At 34.2% G+C, this 20,621-nt stretch overlaps 2 protein-coding genes across 2 annotated transcripts; both read right to left on the bottom strand.

The window, feature by feature from the left end:
* Positions 1-321: 321 nt before the first annotated feature.
* Positions 322-4,617, bottom strand: LOC122295808. Its single transcript, XM_043105064.1, has 6 exons — positions 4,074-4,617; positions 3,699-3,971; positions 1,383-1,540; positions 1,109-1,214; positions 843-983; positions 322-699 (listed from the first exon to the last, which is right to left on the bottom strand). The coding sequence occupies exons 1-6, from the start codon at positions 4,254-4,256 to the stop codon at positions 562-564; spliced, it is 999 nt and encodes a 332-aa protein (XP_042960998.1). The 5' UTR covers positions 4,257-4,617; the 3' UTR covers positions 322-561.
* A 2,347-nt stretch (positions 4,618-6,964) lies between these two features.
* LOC122295638 lies at positions 6,965-9,416 on the bottom strand. The gene is made up of 5 exons (XM_043104731.1): positions 8,835-9,416; positions 8,671-8,739; positions 8,493-8,575; positions 8,140-8,342; positions 6,965-7,281 (listed from the first exon to the last, which is right to left on the bottom strand). The coding sequence occupies exons 1-5, from the start codon at positions 9,035-9,037 to the stop codon at positions 7,183-7,185; spliced, it is 657 nt and encodes a 218-aa protein (XP_042960665.1). The 5' UTR covers positions 9,038-9,416; the 3' UTR covers positions 6,965-7,182.
* Between the last annotated feature and the right edge of the window lie 11,205 nt (positions 9,417-20,621).

The raw sequence follows: 20,621 nt of genomic DNA, 5'->3' as shown, positions 1-20,621 counted from the left end.
TGAGGGTTGCTGACATTCAAACACTTATGGGCTATGAATAGCCTTCTGTAGACTTGGGTAAAAAGATTTCAAGAATTGCACACAAGGAGTACTTTAAGGTCATTTTCCAGCCCCAAAGTGGTCATAGAAAAAATTGAAAGATAAACTAAGAAAGAAGAAGAATGTTACATCATGTCCCCCAAACTACCATTTGGAGCTAATAAAAAGAGTAACTCCCAAGTGATTTTGGGCAGCAGCAAGTCACAATTCCCCAGAAAAATACGCTATTCGGGTTCTAAGATGACCCGGAAAGCAAGATAAGTTCAAAATGAAAGCGGATACTGTGACAAGATTTGAGAACTTTATAAGATTATGCAGAGAATCCCCATCAAAAATCATAATTCAACTGTTAACCTTTCTCTATAGTATACCTCCACAAACAAATGACAAAATCTATAAGGAAGAAAGCCCTTCCTTTCCTCGAAGTCATTGTGACAGAAAAAGAAATCTTAATTCAAGATCTTCTAATTGTAGATGCCACTGAAATTCTGTTACAACATCAAACTTATTTGCGAAATTTTGTTAGAACTGGTGCATTTTAGGGTCAGGAGAGTTATGCTGCAAGATTGACAGGGGCTGTCTTGACAAATCTAGATCATTAAAATCAAGCTTCTTCTCAATGGGGCTGCTCATTTTGGGGATTGATTTTCGCTTGTTTGACTGCAAAGAAGTAATTTACAATATTAGATCACACAGAGAAAAAAAATTATGCGAAGATCAAAGCATGATATATATATTTTTTTTCTTTTTGGTTGTAATAAGTAAAGATGTCGTGCAAGCTTTACTTCACCACTTTTTCTCACCTTGGCCGTGGCAGAAGCACTGCCGGTGTGTTTCCCACCAGAACCAGAACCAGAACCATGGCTTCTTTCTTTCTGGTATTGCCTCAGTAACCTTGTATTCTCCTCATTCAGTATGTTATTTTCTTCAAACAGCACTTTTACCTACATATATCATCAACATTTATTCGGGGAACACAGAATCCAACACACGCACACATAGAGAAGGTGCCTGAGGGGAGGGTTTGGGGAGCTCCTCCAACGGTGAATGGATTTGCAACACTTCTCACCTCCTCTTCAGCTCTAGTAAGGTTAATCCTTAGACATTCCTTATCTTTCTCAAGTGTCTTCACTTTAGCAGCTAATGAAAGGACTTTTTGGGTTGATGGCCTCAAGCTGCAACAATATCATACGAAATTTTAAGAATCAACAGCAACGACAACTCAAACGGGCAACAATATATGATGGTAAAATCTCTGTTGTAGTGGCACAAAATACAAAGTGAGAACTAACTAGTTCAGCCAAGAAAAAGCAACAATACCTAATTGAAAGAAAAGTACTCACCAATTCCACATTTTTAACATCGTTTGACATGACTCGTGATTGCTATTGGCCTCCAAGAAACCATGTACTGATGCAACATCATCTTTAATGATCAGTGTTGTTAGCACTGACTCAAGTAAATTGTTCTCTATAACTGTTTCCTCGGTAGATGAATCAACCTTCAAGTGAAAAAAAAGTTAAGACTCAATTTAATTCAGGATAAAATCAAACTCTCTACGATTTTATATAAATTTATTTTTAGTTAATATTTTTATTAGCAATATTTGACATCACCACATTCATTTGCATCTATTTGCTTTTCTTCAAAGTATCTGAAAAAGAACTGACCAAGTGAAATAAGCAAAGAGAAATATTAAATCAGAGAGATAGAGGACGTACGTAAAATAAAAAGGAAAATATTTACTATTTGTTATAGGTAAAATAAAATTTTATTGAATCAAAAGAATAGACAGGGCTCAAGTACACATGAATTATTCAAAAGGAAACACCTACATAAGGCGTTAAGTGCTAGAGAAAGAAATAAGAAAATCATGAAAACTAGCTCCATTGAAATCAATAACAGATGCCTATAACAAGAGTATTGTAAAAAATCTTCTAAGGTCCCCCGAAGAGTGTTCTGCATCGTCAAAACTTCAGTCATTCTACTCCATTCAACGGCACCAAGTTAGAAATAAGGGTACAATCTTCCAAACTGCTACAATTTGGAGATTAACCTGAATACCTCTCCAGCTAGCAAGGAGATCAACCACCCTCTCAGGCATTACCCATGCAAGTCCAGTCCTGCAGAAAATATCATCCCAAATGGCCCTAGCCACCTTACAATGAAGTAATAAATGACCCACAGATTCACCACTACTCTTACACATAAAACAAGAGAAAAGATTTACCATAAGATGTAATTCTCTTCCTTTCTTTTTGAAATCACATACAAAACTAAAAAACTTGAATGCAAGGAAATGCATATAATAAAAGCATTAAAAGCATATCTTACGCATTCACAACTCTTTACATTTAAAGCATCCCTAATTTGAATGTAAATAGCGCGCGTGTGATCACACACACGCACGCGCATATATATTGTAGCAATATGCACAGATAGTACCAAAGATTCAACTAGCCATTCTGAAAGATATTGCAAGACTGAAATGTCTTAAAGCGTATTATGCCCATTTCTTAAGATATTGCAAGATTCTCTCGTAATTCCGTAAATGGTAGTGAAATAGTTTGAGTTATAATATTTTATTGGATTTTGAGAAATGAGAGAGAAAAAATAGAATAAAAATATTACAAAGTTAAAAAATTGTATGAATATAATTTTTGTTTTGAAATTTAAAAAAGTTATATTGATTTTTGTGTTTTGTTTGGAAATTTAGAGAAGTAAGGAGATGCTTAGAGAATGAAATGAGATGAAAATTTGTGAATAGTAATAAGATTTGTAAATAGTAGTGAGATAGTTGAGAAATGATATTTATAGTTATAGAGTGTGAAAGCATCTTGCACTTTTTTAAAAAAAAGTGATTGCACTTTTTCTGAAGCACATGGTGCTTGAAAACCCATGACTGTATCTAACATTACTTGAGAGAGTTTGAGTTAATGTTCTATAAAATTTTGAAAAATGAGAGAGAAAAAATTGAATAAAAAATTGAATAAAAAATATTATTATAATATAATTTTTATTTTGGGATTCAAAAAGATTTGAATTGTTTTTTATTTTGATTTGAAAGTTTGGAAAAGTAGTAATGATTAATTTGAAAGTGTTTTTATTTGAGTGATGTTTGGGAAAGAAATGAGATAGGATGAGATGAGATGAGATGAGATGGGATGAGACCAAAACTATTTCCAAACATTCTCTTATTGTTTTTTGTGTTTAGATAATGATTAGAAGAAAATGTTGGATACTTAAAATTAAAAAATATTATGTGTTTTAGCGATTTTTAAGAAAAAAATTATGAAAAATTTTGAAAATTTCTCATATCATTTTGTTACCCAAATATGCCCTTGTTGTCAAATGATTTTGATAAGAAAAATTGTACTCTTTATCCTCACACCACATATTACACGTAATTTTTAAAATTTTTTGTGTATAAATGATGAGTAAAATAATTCAATTAATTTATGAAGAATAAAATAAAAAAAAATAAAAATAAATATGGTATATTGTGTACCCCCAACCCAAAAAAAAAATCCTACGAAATCCACTGAAAGATATCACCCATCAAAGTTCCCAGGTACCTTTCTCTTTCAACTATCAAAATTAAGATGAAAAAACATATAGATATATTTAGAAAAAGATGGAAGAGAGAGAACAGAAATTACCGCACGCATATTGTATTCATGCTTGTAGAACTGCAATTCGTCGCAAATCCTTCTGACCTCCTCCTCTAACTCATGAACTCGAATCTCGGCCTCCTTGGCACGCTGATCGGCCTCGTTCCCAAATTCCATCAAGGCTTCGCGGTCACGATCATAAAGCGAGCACTCCCTCTCCCACTTATTACGCTGACATAAAAGATTTGCACACTCCATAGCTAAGTTCTGATTCTCCTCCACGAACTTCTTCAATGCTAACGCATTCATACTCGCTTCAGCCTGAAAAACAAACGAGCAAATTAAACCAGGAACGAAAAACACAATCTTTAAATTAATAAAAAAAAAATACATATTTAGTTCGGGAAGTTGCAACGAACGAACCCTAACGCCCTCGATGACGTCTTCTTTCTCCTGCAATTGGGTCTGTAGGGAAAGGCACCGGTTGCGGAGTCGGTGCTGTGCCTCTTCGGAGGATTGAAGCTTGAAATCCAGAGTCCGCGTGGATACGGGGAGCCCTAGGGAGTGATCAATGGATTCTTTGATGTAGTCGTCGACTCGGTCCATCTCGAGGAATTCTTGGACCCCGATCAAAACCCTATAAACCTCGAGAACCCGAATTCACAACAGAAAACTGAACCTCTCAAATGCGGTGAATGGACTTAGGATTTGAGTTTGGAGGACAAAAACGAGGGCGTCTTCTTTTTCTTTGGGGGCAAATGAAGGCCAAATTCTTGCAGAGGATAGGAGATTGCAAGCCCTAGAGAGAGTTACACTGGCAAGTGGCAAGGCCTAATCTTTGGGAACCGAATCGAATCGTCGAGGTTACTTGTATGAAAGTAGTCTTTTTTCGCAACTTTTCTCAGTCGGATTTCGAATAGAAGAGGGCTAGCCGTTAGGAATCAGGATTCAAAAATTAAGTTCTTCTTTCCTTCCCTTTTCACCCTCTTTTTTCATATTTTTTATTTTTTATTTTTTTGGCGCTAAATAAAATTGGTACGAGAGGAAACCGGAGTTGGGCTTCTGCCTGGGCGTGGCTGTGAAAAGTTTTATTACATATAAATAAATAAAGTAAAATTTGTACTAATTTATATATTAATAATAATTTTTTTAATTTAAAATTTAAGTTAGTATTATTTTTAATAAAATTTATTTTTAATCAATTAAATTAGATTAATACATATATTAATATATAGTTATGTTTACAATTAAATTTTTTTGACTGTAAATGCCCGTGATCGAATCTTATTCACGGAGAATTAGATTTCAAGAAATTTAGGAATGTCAGGATAATCAAATGAAATGAAAATTTAATGAATATTAATAAACTAATTGGTGAATGATAATAAAATCATTGTGTTAAATAATTTTATTGAAATTTTAAAAAATAAAAAAGAAAAAAATGAATAAAAGTATTATAAACTAACAATATTGTTAGTATATAAATTTTAATATTTTTTTTAAGAATTTGAAAAAATTGTTTTTTGTTTTTGTTTTTATTTGAAAGTTTGGAAATGTTATAATAATTAATACAGTAATAATTAGATGATAAAGTTAAAAATTTAAAATTAAAAAATATTTATATTTGAGATAAAATAAAATAAGATGAAATCGTTTGTGTTCCTAAACAAGCCCTTAAACGGCATCACAAGGGTTTCCTCACATTTGAGTATAAAACTTCAGACTTCGTTTGGTTATATATAGATGAAATAAAATGAAATGAAATGGGGCGTTAGTTTTGGAACGGTTGGGTAGAGGTGTTTAGAGATGGGCCTTTTAACTGCCCATGGAGGTAGGTGGTGGATTAAGAAGGTTTGGTGAGACTTGAGAGTCAAGTTTATGAAGTTTAGCATTGATGGCTACGAAGAGTAATTTTTGGAATATCTCCCGTGTGGTTATATAGGTGAAATGAGATATTTTAAATAATAATAATTAAAATATTATTATAATATAATTTTTAAATATTAATTTTATATTAAGATTTAAAAAAATTAAATTATTTATTATATTTTATATAGAAATTTAAAAAATTATAATAATAAATTAAGATGAGATGAAATAAAATTTTTGATTTTGATTAATCAAACAAGATGGAGTGATTTAACACAATAATTCCGATTTGTATGAATAAATGGTTGATACTTTAATATTATTGTTTCTTAAAAGAATAAGAAATAATTATCTTTTATAAATAATAATTTAAAAGTAATAATAATTATAAAAATAATTGAATGTGGTCACCCTATGGGTAGCTGCAACTCATCAGGGATTCAGGGCTAATCGGGGTGTAGCCATTAGCCTAGTCTTAGTACCCTAATGGCTGCTGGGAGCGTTTGTTTGTTTGTTTTTTTTATTTTATTTTTCTTAATGATTAATAAAAATTTGTTTAATATTATTATGAATTTTTTTAAATGTTTAAAAATATTAAAAAATGACGTAAATTTTTTTTTTTTCTAAACCTAGCGAAACCCCAACGGTAGCTCAGAAGCGTCCTAGAGCTAATGGATGCAATTTACCTCTTCTATATATTATTTAAAAAAAAAAAAACTATTTAGTTCCATATTAGATTTTGTTTTGTTGATCAACTGATGGAAAGATTTAGGGGTGATGGAAAGATTGGGCGCTTGAAGAATGGGAAGAGATGATAATTTTATAAATAGTAATAAAATGATTTGTGAATAATAATAAGATAGTTTGAGTTAAGTATTTATTGAATTTTAAAAAAAAATTAAATAAAAATATTATAAAGTTAAAATATTATTAGAATATTAATTTTTAATCTTATTTTTATTTGAAAGATTTGAAAATATCGAATTGCTTTTATGCTTTGTTTGAAAATTTAAAAAGGTTGTAATAATTAATTTGAAAAAGTTGTAATGATTAATGTGAAAGTATTTTTATTTAAATAATGTTTGGAAAATAAATAAGATTAGATGAATTGAGATGAGATAAGATGGATGAGATGAGATATGTTTTCAAACATCCCCTTACTACCCTTGCAAATCTTGCTTTCTCTATTCATTTATGATAAAATAGCATCATTAAATTAAAAATTAGTTAGTAGTATAAAAAAAAATTGTGAAGTCATAAGCCGGTGAGAATTGATTTATCATATGTAAAACAGATATTATTTTTCTTTTATTGTAAAGTAGATCTAACGTATTATATGAAATCAAGTTATCTTTCGAGCTTATTTTTGTCGAATCTTTTTTAAGTTATAACATTTCTCAATTTACCCACTATCCATATTTAGAAAAGATGAAAAGTCCATCAAGTAACGGTTAAATCTTTGTACTTTATTTATGTATTATGACTGGAAATTCAACATCTTTAACAATGATAAAGACTGAATACTAAGTACAAGAATTTCTAATTGAATTGCAGCTAAAAATAGGGAGATAATGATGAAGATGATGAAGCATCTCATTTCAATGATATTTTCTGTTCAACAAATTATATGTCAAGGTCACCACCAGCTCTTTAATGGTATTTTCTAGTTTTGCTTTGAACCATTTGCTTCTTTAGGCTTCGCTTTCGCTTTATCAGTGTTTGGTTCGATGAATGAGTCCACCTTCTCTTCCACTTCCTGAACCTGCAAATGGTACACCCCACAAACTGTTACTATCCAGAAATGTTTTGGTTGCTTCCTCAGCTTTATGACCGCTGGATTAAGATTTAAAAAAAAAAAAATTAAATATGATTCCAAAATCTATAGCCAAATGAATAATATTAGATACAATTAATTGTGTAAACGTCATTATTTTTTTTTAGAAAGAGTGGGGTCTACTTTTTTTTTTTGTGCATTATATATTTATTTATTTTTTTCAAAAAAAATATATGCTTTGTGACCGCAAATATCATTTTCTCAATTGAGATTTCTCTATAATCTTTTTATACGAACACATTTCGCTATCTATCTATATCTCCAAATTGTCTAAAATCCTCATCCCTCTATTGCATGTTAATACATGACTATCTGCTAAACTCCAAAACCAAATAGCAGCCATAAATTAAGGAAGCCATCGATCATGTCAGTAGTCCCAATAACCAGACAAGCAATCTCATTAATTAGAAAACAAAGTTGGAATTCTTTTTGGTGCAACGTGCAAGAAGGAATCACCAAGCAAGTGGGACTAATATTTAATATTCCTCTTTGCTGCAAACCGTGAGACTATTGGGATAAGGACCCTTTAAGATTCGTTTTCTAATGGAATCCCCTGTAAAGTGTAATTCTAGAGGATGCATGTGATGTGAGTCGTGACTAATCCCCCAGAAAAAGCAACAGTCTTTTTTTCTCTGAAATCAGAAGCAAAGCTGTTTTCTTTTTCTTTTTTTCTCACTTCCTTTTACATGAATGATGAAACTTTTGCTGCATTCTATCTCCTGAGAGTAATGGGATAAGATGTGCAATTACAACTGGCTCAAGAAAAGTAGTGGGTTAGGTAAAAACCTTGTCGATTAGTTCATCTGCACGATGGGCGTCCTCGGCTGTTTCCTTGGCTAAGTTTTCAATAAAAGTTACAGCATCTTTAAGTTTGCCGCCGGCCGGGAGGTCATCGGCAATGTCTTCTGCAACTTTCTCTACTTGCTCAGCCACCTTTTCTGCGGCCTCTGCCACATCTTCTGCTATCTGCATCGCCGAGTCAATTTGCTCTGTACATTCATGAATCGAAGCATGGCATTAAAACCTCTCACATTAATTGGCAATGGCAATGAAAATGACAGGTTCATAGAGATGCAGAACTAAATTTTATTGTGCTTTATTATTGGTAAAATGGACAAGAACAGCTTTGAGTTCCTTACTTTTAAATTTCATGAACGGTCCAAATTTGATCCCCAGAAATGGAAGAATCACAGACGCAGCCATCCCAACGATCCAGATTTTCCTGGTGGATATTGCCATAAACGTTTTGTCAGAAAGAACCGGAAAACAAACAGATCAGAGAAGAAGATATGACTTATTGACACTCCAAAGTCTTACCATGAATTAGGAGAAGGATCAGAAGGAACCATAGGTCCTGGTTGTGAACTGCTATCAACAGCCATGTTCCTACATGATCAGATTCATAAAGAACATAAGCTGACAATAATTTGTACAATATAATGATCATCCAGAAGATTTTGGGTTAAAGTCGAGATTATCACCCCAGCTTTGTAGTGCTGGCAATTAGATCTCCCAGGCCGTTGGTGAGAAACTGAAAACTCCGGCCGTTTCCAAGAAAACAGCTTCTGATATCGCGCTTTGAAGTAATCAGAACACGACTAGGATTACGAAATGAAACAGGGGATCTGCGAGAAGTTCCAACGGGAATACCAGAACAAAGAAAACCTGATCTTGCAGCCGACATAAACTACTTTCTGGGACTTTACAGCTTCTGCAAGAGCCAAACTGATCTAAGTTTATCTGAAAATAACAGAAAATTTTCGAGCAAGATGGAGATTTTGCAAGGGGCTAGAATTTGAGGCAGTTAAAGAGCGTGATTGGCAGAGAAAAGTGTTAGGAAAATATGATTTTGCAGGAACAGTGGAGACAAATATATAATGGTTTCTCAAGACACGCTTTGTTAGCGGATTAGTCGTCGGGTCAAGTGTTTGAAATTTCTATAACACCCAAGGTCAATTGGGTTCATCCTCGTTTTCTTCACGTTACTTGATGATTTTTGTTCATAATATATTCAGACATTAGGGGGAAGTTTCTAAATTTCCTCGCAGAGAATCAGTAATATAATAAGACGATCTAACAGTCCCCCCCGGGTTGCAGAGAATTAGTACAACCTTAAACGTGAACTTATCCACCAAGCTTCCTGGAAAGTCCATTACCTTTTACTTTTCTTTTTGGGAGCTTGCACTTTCGCGGGCAGATTCCCTTCCATGATTATTCCGGTTAAATATTGGAACAAAATATTATGCAAGTTATATATATATATATATATATATATATATATATATAAATTTGAGTTGAGATAAAAAAAAAAGTCGAGAAATTATTAAAAATAATGAGATTTAAAAAAATAGAATGAAGGTATATATTTAAAATTATTAAAAAATCTAAATTATATAAAGACCTTTTAAATCTTAAAATTGAGTTCTATTATATACAATCACTTTTACATATTCTTCATGTATTACATTGATATGATTGGTCAAAACAGTTATTTTATATTTTAAAAAATGATACAACCAATCACATTAATAGAGTGCACAAGGAGTATATAAAAATGACTATACATAAAATTTTTGTTTAAAATTATAATACCATCTAGACTTGAAATTTATAAAAATACCATCTAGACACATGAAATACAAAATTTCCATTAAAACAGTTCGGAATATAACATAGTATTATAGAATTGGTTAAGACGGACTGAAATGAGCCGAGATTTAGAATGAAACGGAATAAGGATATATAGTGTACCTTATATTAGACTGAAAGAAAAGATTTGGATCATTTCGATTGTGATGAAATGGAATTCAAAACTATGCATAGAACTGCATTTATAAGCTCTGTGCAACAATACAAAAGTATTCATAAATGAAAAACCATATTTGCAATTAGTCTTGGTAGATGATACACTTGTCACACTGTTAACATGATTAAGATATGAATATAAGAGAATTTCATTTTAAACTTCTTTTACAAACTAGAGGCAAGAAACATGTCTATTTATTTCATTTCATTTCATTTCGTTATTACAATTTTTTTAAAGTTACGTATAAAATATAATAAATAATTTTATTTTTTTAAATTTTAAAATAATAATAATATTAAAAAATAATATTTTATTCAATTATTATCTAAAACTATCTCATCTTATCTTACTATCCAAATTAGAAACTCATCTTATTACCTTTCGGCCTTCTCTATCATTTTCCTAGGAAAGCTACTAAGAAAATAATATAACTTAAAAGGAAAGTTATCTTCGTTTTTCTGTTTTGGCCAACTACTTTTACACTTTTCCGCCCAAAAAATGAAAGTTCATATAACGGAAAACTGCAGAAGTCAATTAATTAAACAATAACTCTTGAATTGCATGTGTTGACTTTTTATTATTTACCTCAATTGTTTTTATAACCATTTTTAACTCATTTTATTTTATTTCATTTAATCATTATAATTTTTTAAATTTTAACACAAAATAAAATAAACAATTTCACTTTTTCAAATTCTAAAATAAAAATAATATTAAAAATATATTCTAATAATATTTTATTTAACTTTTAACTTTCATATCATCTCATCTATGAAAACAAACAAGGATGTATTCCCAGACACAATGATACCCAATAAAGGCCTATATGCCTTTTTTATTTTTTTTTTCTCTCTCTCTCTCTTTAATTCTTTGCATATTATATAATTGAGGTTTGCTATTCATCATTTTTACATATTACATGCTATTACTTATTTTTATTTTATTCTTTTTAAATTAATTAAATTCTTCTATTTATCAATATCCATATATACTACATATTTTTTAAGAGAAAAAAATAAAAAAATAAAAAATTATTTGTGATATGCGGTGTATAGAATGATAAGTAAACATTTTCTAATTTTTATGGCTTCCTGTGATCCACAATTGGCTTGCCTGTCCATTTTACCACCTCCTTTCTCGGATAAATGTATTTTGTTTCAGAACTGTTTGGGGGCGCAAAGAGACGATCTACCTTCTCTTCTCCACTCAAATACGATCTCCACGAACCCTTCGAAGCCACCATCGAAGCTCCCTTCGTCTTCTCCACGGACCCACAAAGCCAGCCCCGTTGTCTTTGTTTCTCAACTCAGATCTAGACTCCATAAATCCACGATAAAAAAACATCGGAAGCTCCCTTCATCTACTCCACTTAGAGCTAAAATCCACGATTTTTTTATGCTTTTTGAGTAGGCAACTGGCATCTATACATCACAGCAAAAGAAAAAAAGAAAGAAAGAAATCTTGATTTAAAAAAAAAAATCAAGTTAATCGTCATCATATTCATCATTTTCTTGCAAATGAGAGAGAGAGAGAGAGAGAGAGAGAGAGAGAGAGAGAGAGAGAGAGAGACCAACCATTTACAGGTCTACAAGGATTTTCTTTGCCAAAAATTGTTTGGAGAAATGGGCACTTGGGAGCTGATTGAAGAAGATTGGGGGAAGAAGAGTTGCAGAGAGAAGGGCGATGGATGCATTTTCGTTATCACTGTCAAGTGGGTTGCCATCTCAATAGTTCTCGGCCTCAGATTTCAAGGACTAGCTCAAGACCCAGATTGCCCAAGCTTATGCTGAGGAGTTCCTCGAGACCATAAGGGTGAAGTGCTTTGATAAGTGTATTACAAAACCAGGGTCAAGCCTTAATGGGAGTGAGAGTAGCTGCATATCTAGGTGTGTGGATCGGCTACATAAGGCTATTGGCATTGTTAGCAAATCTCTGTTTAGTGCACAACACTTATTTTTCGGAGTGGAGAATTTCTTGAAGAATGTCAAAGTTGCATAATTTCAAAGAAACTATAGATAGACAGGTAGAGGTCCTGTGTGGTATTCTATACCAACTCTGGTATATTTACTGCGGGAAATTTTCTTCACATTAAGAATTGATTTACATACTCAAATTTGTATCCCCTTCAAACTTTGTAACTCTCTGCATTTTGCCTGCTGCTGTTTTGGAACTAAATGCTTGAATGGTGTTGAATTGTTATGCACTTTAAACAAAAAAAAAAAAAAAAAAAAAAAGAAGACTGGAGCGTAATATGAGGCATTTTATTTCTTGGATGCTCAATTCAATGAAGAGTTTGTACATATAGCCCAGATCAGCAACGTTGCCGTGAGTAAAGCATAGTATAGGTGGTCATGGGGTGCCGAATGTAGATGGTGAAAATCTCGGTGCCCTGGCGAGTCGGCAACTTGAGAACCTCGACGTTTTCAAGGTGGGGAAATGGCCTGAGAAGCAGGAGACCCGTGAGGTTGTCCTTGACCAATTTCTTTGATCTCAACACAGTAGTACTGCAACATCCTCTTTTTCCTTTACACACGTTCTTAGATTTTTGTTTTTTGGAACATTCTCTTTCCCCTTACACATAAGCTTTGCCATGTATAGCCGGCTGCACCCCGTTTGTGCATCTTGGTTGTTCGTAGCAATTCTGTTTCGATCTCCCCTTTTTTTTTTGTTTTTTTTTTCTCTCTTTTCATGCCCTTGAATAAATAGACGACTCATCCACTGCTCCACCATAAGAAACCACAGTATATATGCATCCTCCTTTCTTGAAATAAAAATCTCCCCCCCTCTCAGTTCATTGTCCTTAGATTATATTACAGCTACCAAATCAATTACTCAGCTACCAAATCAATTACAGCTACAAAATTTCAGCAATTTCAGCTACCAAATCCTACAAAATCCCATGATTTCTCTATATAGTTATTTGTATCTTTCTTTCCAAATATAACTCATCAAACATGTCTATATATTTGGATATGAGATCAATAAGAAATATGAGGAATTATTCTACCAATTTATTTCTTAACATGGATTAGAGCAAAATCGTTCCTGACATACCTTTCCTTTGCCATGACTTCTTCCGACGATGCTTCCCAAATTTCCTTCCCATATCTTCTCCATCCATCTGGTTCTCTAAGTCTCGTCCTCGTCTTCGGTCATCTCATTGGAGATAATTTTTCCTAATGGCAACGTGCACTTCGTCGAGCCCTCAATGCCTAAAATAAACTCTGTTTTGTTGACGGCACTCTCAAAGCACCTGCTAATACCTCACCCAACTATGCCCAATGGAGTAGGACCAAAGATATGGTCCTCACTTGGGTTCTTAACACCATAACCCCTTCCTTAGCCCATTCTCTGGACTACCACAATGACCCTCGAGCTGTATGGCTCGATCTTGAATCTCGTTTTTGCTATGGCAACAACGCCCGGCTCTTCCATCTCAAATGAGAAATTTCCAATCTCCATCAAAACCAACTCTCCATACCTAACTACTACAATAAAATCAAACAACTTTGGGGTGAATTGGGCAATCTCCAACCACCAATCGATGCCAACACCTTGGAGAAGAGAGCTGAAGATGAACGTGTGTTCCAATTTCTACTGGGACTCAACGACTCATTCGCTGCTTTTCAAACCCAAATTCTCGCCACTGATCTTCTCCCATCTCTGAACAAAATTTTCTCAATCCTCTTTCAAGAGGAATAACAACGTCTTCTCCAAGTTTCCCTACACCCTTCGAAAATCTTGCACTTGCTGCTCAGACTTCGCACATTAGTCGTCCACCCCTTAAGTGCACCGAATGTGGGAAAGATGGTCATATGCATAATCGTTGTTGGCTCCTTGTTGGATACCCTCTTGGACATGAACCTCGTCATCAATGCCAACCCTCACTTCTTGGCAAACCACCTACTGTTGCTACTGCCAATCTCCCTGGATCCACTTCAAGCCCAGTTCCAGGCCTTTCGTCAGAAAACTACCAACAACTCATGAACCTCCTTCAGTGGCTAATTTTGTGGGTAATTCTTCAACCCTCCCCTGTTCTCTCGACTCCACGACGGACTGGATAATCAATAGTGGCGCTATTGACCATATGAGCCACTGCTGATCCTTCTTCTCGAGCATTTGACAGCCACCCTCGGCTTGCATGGTCCGATTACCCACGCGAGAAATTGTTCCTGTTGAAGGCATCGACTCTATTTCTTTATCCAAATATCTCATCCTTCCAAATGTCCTTTATGTCCCCACCTTTTGTTATAACCTCCATTTCGTCCCTCAACTCACTAATACTTTATCCTGTGTAGCTATTTTCTCATCTTCTAAATGTTTTTTTTCAGGACCTTCAGTTGAAGAGGCTGATTGAAGCAGGTAAAGCTTGCAATGGGCTCTATATCTTTTGGCCCCAACAGTTCGCTACTTTCTCTGCTCACAACCTTGATAATAAGACCCTCTGGCACCAATGTCTAGGTCATCCTTTCAGTTTTACTATTCCTAAAATTTTTTATAGTCCATGTACTCTTTCTCATTGTGATATTCGTGCTCGTCTAAGCACACTCGCTTACCTTTTCAAAATCATGTTAACAAAAGTACGATCCCTTTTAATCACCTTTATTGTGATATTTGGGGTGGTTATTCCACTACTTCTATTTGTGGTGCCCATTATTTTTTGACTATTGTTGATGATTTTTTACGCACTATATGGATTTATTTAATGCGTTTTAAACCCGAAACATTTAGTCTTTTGATGCATTTCTTCGCACTTGTTAAAACTCAATCCAACTCAACGATTAAAATTATCCGTACCAACAATGGCCAATAATTTCTTTCTCATAATCTCCAAACTTATTTTCATGATCACGGCATCATTCATGAGCATACTTGTGTTGAAACTCCTCAACAAAATGGTGTTGCAGAGCGTAAACATCGGTACCTCCTGAACGTTGCTCGCAGTCTTCACTTTCAGGCATCTCTTCCCCTTAAATTTTGGAGAGACTGTGTTCCTACTGTTGCATATCTCATCAATAGGACTCCTAGTCGTTCTCTTCATAATCAAATCTCTTTTCAACTTCTTCTCAACACTCCACCAGCCTATGCCCACCTTCGTGTGTTTGGTTGCCTTTGCTATGCTCAAACTCTTACGACTCATCGCGATAAATTTTCACCCAGTGCATCCCGTTGTGTCTTTCTTGGTTATCCTAGCAATCGTAAAGCTTATAAGTTATATAACCTTGACATAGACACCATCTTCTACTCGCTTTATGTCACTTTTCATGAAGACCAATTTTCTTTTCAAAATTCTATGCCTTCTCACACACCTAACTCCAACATTCTTCCTTTATCTATCCCAGAACCCATTCCTCCTTCTAACCCCTCCTCAGTCATCTCTTCAAACCCTGCACCCGCCGTCTTTACTTCTTCACGTCCCCATCGCAACATTACTCGTCCAGCATATCTCCTTGATTATGTTTGTCCTACCATACCCACGGAGTCCATTACTTCTTTGACCGCTGCATAGTCCTCAAGTACTTCTCATCCCTTATCTACCTTTTTGTCATATTCTCATTTTTCTCTTGCTCATTATTCATTCTTAACTGCCTTTAGTGCATTTGTTGAACCTACCTGTTACTTTGAAGCTACTCACCACTCTCACTAGCGTGAAGCTATGGCCTCTGAACTTCGTGCCCTTGAAGAAAATTCCATTTGGACACTAGAACCTCTTCCTACTGGTAAGAAACCCATTGGTTGCAAGTAGGTTTTTAAGACCAAACTCTGAGCCGATGGTATTGTTGAGAGTTACAAATCCTGTCTAGTGGCCAAAGGCTACACTTAAGTGGAAGGCCTCGACTATCATGAAACTTTTACTCCTGTAGCCAAGATGACCACAGTCCGCTGTGTTCTAGCCGTTGCCGCCACTAAAAATTGGATTTTTCACCAAATGGTTGTTCACAATGCTTTTTTGCATGGTGAACTTGATGAAAAAGTTTACATAAACCCATCACCCGGTTATTGTCTTAAGGGGGAGACACGTGTATGCCGCCTCAGGAAATCCCTCTATGGCCTCAAGCAAGCCTCCCAGAACTGGTGTTTTAAGCTAACCTTTGTTCTTCTTACTGTAGGTTTTGTCCAATCCCAAGCCGATCACTTTCTCTTTACCTTGATCACTGCTACCAATCTCACCCTTGTTCTTATTTATGTGGATGACATCTTGGTTTTCGTCATACCAAATTTCAGCAATTACAGCTACCAAATTTCACCATTGTTCTTATTTATGTGGATGACATCTTGGTTGTCAGCAATGATATTTCTTAGGTAACTTAGTTCAAGTCTGTTATCTCTACTCACTTCAAAACCAAGGATCTCGGCCCTTTCAAATATTTCTTGGACTCGAAGTTGCTCGCTCTTCTTCAGGCATTTTCTTAATTAGCGAAAATATGCCTTAGACATTCTTACTGATAGTGGCCAACTTGGCTCTCATCCTGCCCTCTTTCCTATGGAACAGAACTTGAAGCTAAACAACACTATTGGTGAACTTCTCTCTGATCCCGCTCCTTACCAAAGGTTAGTTGGGTGTCTCATTTATCTCACCATCACCAGACTGGATATCGTTTTTGCGGTAAATATTCTCAGTCAATTCATGCATGCTCCCCGGATTCCACACATGATGGCTGCCACTTGTGTTCTTCACTACAATAAAGGCACTCCAGGCCAAGTCATTTTTTCTCTTCCTCCAATGATCTTCATATTAGTGCTTACACCGATTCTAATTGGGCTAGCTGCCCCACCACTTGGCGCTCTACCACTGGTTTTTTCATCACACTTGGTTCTAGCCCTATTTTGTGGTGCACTAAGAAACAAACTACTGTCACCTACTCCTCTACAGAAGCTGAATATCGCGCCATGGCTGTCACTACATGTGAACTAGTCTGGTTACAACAGCTCCTTCATGACCTTGGCATCTCACATATAGCTCCCAATGACCCTCTATTGTGACAATCAATCCACCCTCTATATTGCTCACAATCTAATTTTTCATGAGCGCACCAAGCACATTGAGATCGACTGCCACATTGTCCGTGACAAACTCTGCTCTGGTCTCTTCACAACCGCTCATCTTCCAGCGTCCAAGCAGATTGCTAATATCTTCACCAAAGCTCTGGGTTCTGATCTCTTTCATCATTTTTCTTGCAAGTTAGGCATTACGGATCTTTATGCACCAACTTGAGGGGAGTATTACAGCTACCAAATCAATTACAGCTACAAAATTTCAGTAATTACAACTACCAAATCCTACAAAATCCCACGATTTCTCTATATAGTTATTTGTATCTTTCTTTCGAAATATAACTCATCAAACATGTTTATATATTTGGATATGAGATCAATAAGAAATATGAGAAATTATTCTACCAATTTATTTCTTAACAGATTATTCTAGATTGAAGAAGCAAAATCCTAGAACTAGAAGTAGGAAGGTTGAGCACAAGATGCCAGAAACCAAGAAATACATCATCATAATTTCCTAGGAAAAAAGCTACTGTTGCTCAAGATCCAAGAAAAAACAAACAAAAACTCAAAAGAGATCCATGGACTCACTCCCATTATTAATGGAGAGTTCCAACTCCGAGAACACTAGCATCGTTGATTCTATTACCATTAATAACAGCTTAACTACCGCAAGCTCTTCTTCAACAGTTTCTGCTCCTAGCAGCCTCTATGAAAATCAGAAGCCTCGCAATTGGAAGTTTGGAACACCTTCATCCAATACATGAAGAACCATTGTCTTCCTCTTTCCCTCCCAAGATGCAGTGGTGCCCACGATTTTGAATTGAATTCCTCCAATAGAGCATAAATTAATCTACAGTAAACACTAAGAAATAGAGAAACGGGACAACGGAGGCATAGGAATGAAAGAGCACCACCCAGACTATGTTTGAATGACCGTGACATGTTGAATCCGACATATTAGAGATCTTGTGCGCCAAGTTATGCTGGAAAGGGCGGAGGAACGAAGAAGAAGAACGAAGACTATTCTTTCTGTAAATGTAGAAAGGGCATTTACGACGGAGTCTTTGTTCTTCTTATTCATTGTTTTTCATTTTTTTTCAAGAGTTTTGTTATGTACAAGTAAAGTCGCGTACTAATCTGTGTACCAATACTGATTATTTATATTTAAAATTTAAATTAACACTATTTTTAATAAAATTTATTTTTTGACCAATCACATTAAATTAGTGCGCATATTAGTGTGCAATTACTTGCAACTAGATTTTTTCTTTTTTCAAAAAACTAAAAATTGAAAAATGCTGATGTTAGATTCGTGCGCATCTTAAGTACATGGCGGCACTCTTTCAAATTTGAGTAATTTAACGTAAAATTATAAAGTGTGTAAACGTTGTGTAATCGTTTTGAAAAAGACTAGAGTCTATTATTAAAAAATTAATTATTATTATTACTATTAATTTTTTCATGTGAATCTCATATTTTATTTATTTTTTTAAAAACGATTATGTAATGATTGCATAATTTAAAATTACAAATATCTTTTCTAACTTTATGATAAAAGATAAAAGTACCTATAGAGGGCACTCATCTTTTAGAAAAATAGTAGTATTAATTTTTATTTAAGATTCTATCATCTCTATTCATACATATTGATATGACTTCACATATAAACCATTTAAAAGAAATGATATCTAATAAAAAATATACTAAATAACATGCGTGACTAGATATGACTTCATTTAAGCTGAAAAATAATATTTAAAAAAACAACTATTGTGAACCATCACTTGATCTACTTGGATGAAGTTTCCCAACTTTCTAGCGATTTTCTCAACGTTTGGTATAGTCAACGGTTCTAGCGGGAGTCCATGTATTTGCACTAAGACAATGGACATTTTCAGATAAATTTCCTGAAGGCTCAACCCTGGAGGCCATTCACGAGCCAACACATGAAAACCTTTGATGTTCCATGAGCGTTGTGCCATGACTCTTATTCTTTTCTTGTTGAGTAGGAAAGGTGAAAAGGAATGTATTTATGTTCAGATCCTCTATGGTGAGATCAATAACAAAACTCTATGATGTTTTGATAGTGGTGTGTAGACCATTCTTATTTATCGGCTTTGGTGATGGAGTTTTACTATGCACAAGTAAAGTCGCGTACTAATTTACATATCAATACTGATTCCTTCATATTTAAAATTTAAATTAGCACTGTTTTTAATAAAATCTACTTTTTGACTAATCATATTAAGTTAGTGCATATATTAATAGGCAGTTGTGTTTATAACTAGATTTTTCCTTGATGATATGATCCTTCCTATGAGTGCAAGAGCAGAAAGATAAGCAGCGGCCTCTGTTTCTGGTTCTAGATTGATGTCATTCCAGTTTAGTGCTTCTGCCTTTGAGACGAGGCTTTCCATATATGGATGTGAGGACATGTTTCTGGGAAGAGGTTGCTTTTGGAAAGTGTCTTTAACCTAATATGAGGATTTTGACGTTAGTTTTGGAAAGGTTGGTTCTTGGACGGTTGGGTATAGGTGTTTAGAGATGGGGCTTTTAAAGGCTCATGGAGGTAGGTGGTGGATAAAGAAGGTTTGGTGAGAGTCGAAGTTTTTGAAGTTTAGTATTGATGGCTACGAAGAGTAATTTCTGGAATATCTCTAAGAGTGATTTAACTCAATAATTCCGATTTGTATGAATAAATGGTTGATACTTTAATACTATTATTTCTTGAAAGAATAAGAAATAATTATTTTTTATAATTAATAATTTAAAAGTAATAATAATTATGAAAATAATTGAACGTGGTCACCCTATGGGGTGGGCTATAGGGGTGGCTGCAATCATCAGGGCTAATGGGGTGTAGCCATTAGCCCAGTCTTAGTACCCTAATGGCTGTAGGAGTGGTACGCACCCATTAGAGCTAATGGATGCAATTTACCTCTTCTATATATTTAAAAAAAAAATTATTTAGTTTCATATTAGATTTTGTTTTGGTGATGGAAAGATTTAGGGGCGCTTGGAGAATTAGAAGAGATGATAATTTTATAAATAGTAATAAAATTATTTATGAATAGTAATAAATTAGTTTGAGTTAAGTATTTTTTGAATTTTAAAAAATAAAAAAAATTTTGAATAAAAATATTATAAAATTAAAATATTCTTATAATACTAATTTGTAATCTTATTTTTATTTTGATATTTGAAAATTTCGAATTATTTTTAATATTTTGTTTGAAAATTTAGAAAAATAATGATTAATTTGAAAAAATTGTAATGATTAATTTGAAAGTATTTATATTTGAATGATGTTTGAAAATTAAATAAGATTGGATGAATTGAGATGAGATGTGATAGATGAGACGAGATATGTTTCCAAACATCCCCTTACTACTCTTACAAATCTTGCATTCTCTATTCATTTGAAAAAATGAAAAAGCAAGATTAAATTAAAAACTAGTCATTA

The sequence above is a fragment of the Carya illinoinensis genome, chromosome 15, assembly GCF_018687715.1.
Source record: "Carya illinoinensis cultivar Pawnee chromosome 15, C.illinoinensisPawnee_v1, whole genome shotgun sequence".
Taxonomy (NCBI): domain Eukaryota; kingdom Viridiplantae; phylum Streptophyta; class Magnoliopsida; order Fagales; family Juglandaceae; genus Carya; species Carya illinoinensis.
This window is presented reverse-complemented; position numbering and strand designations above follow the sequence as displayed.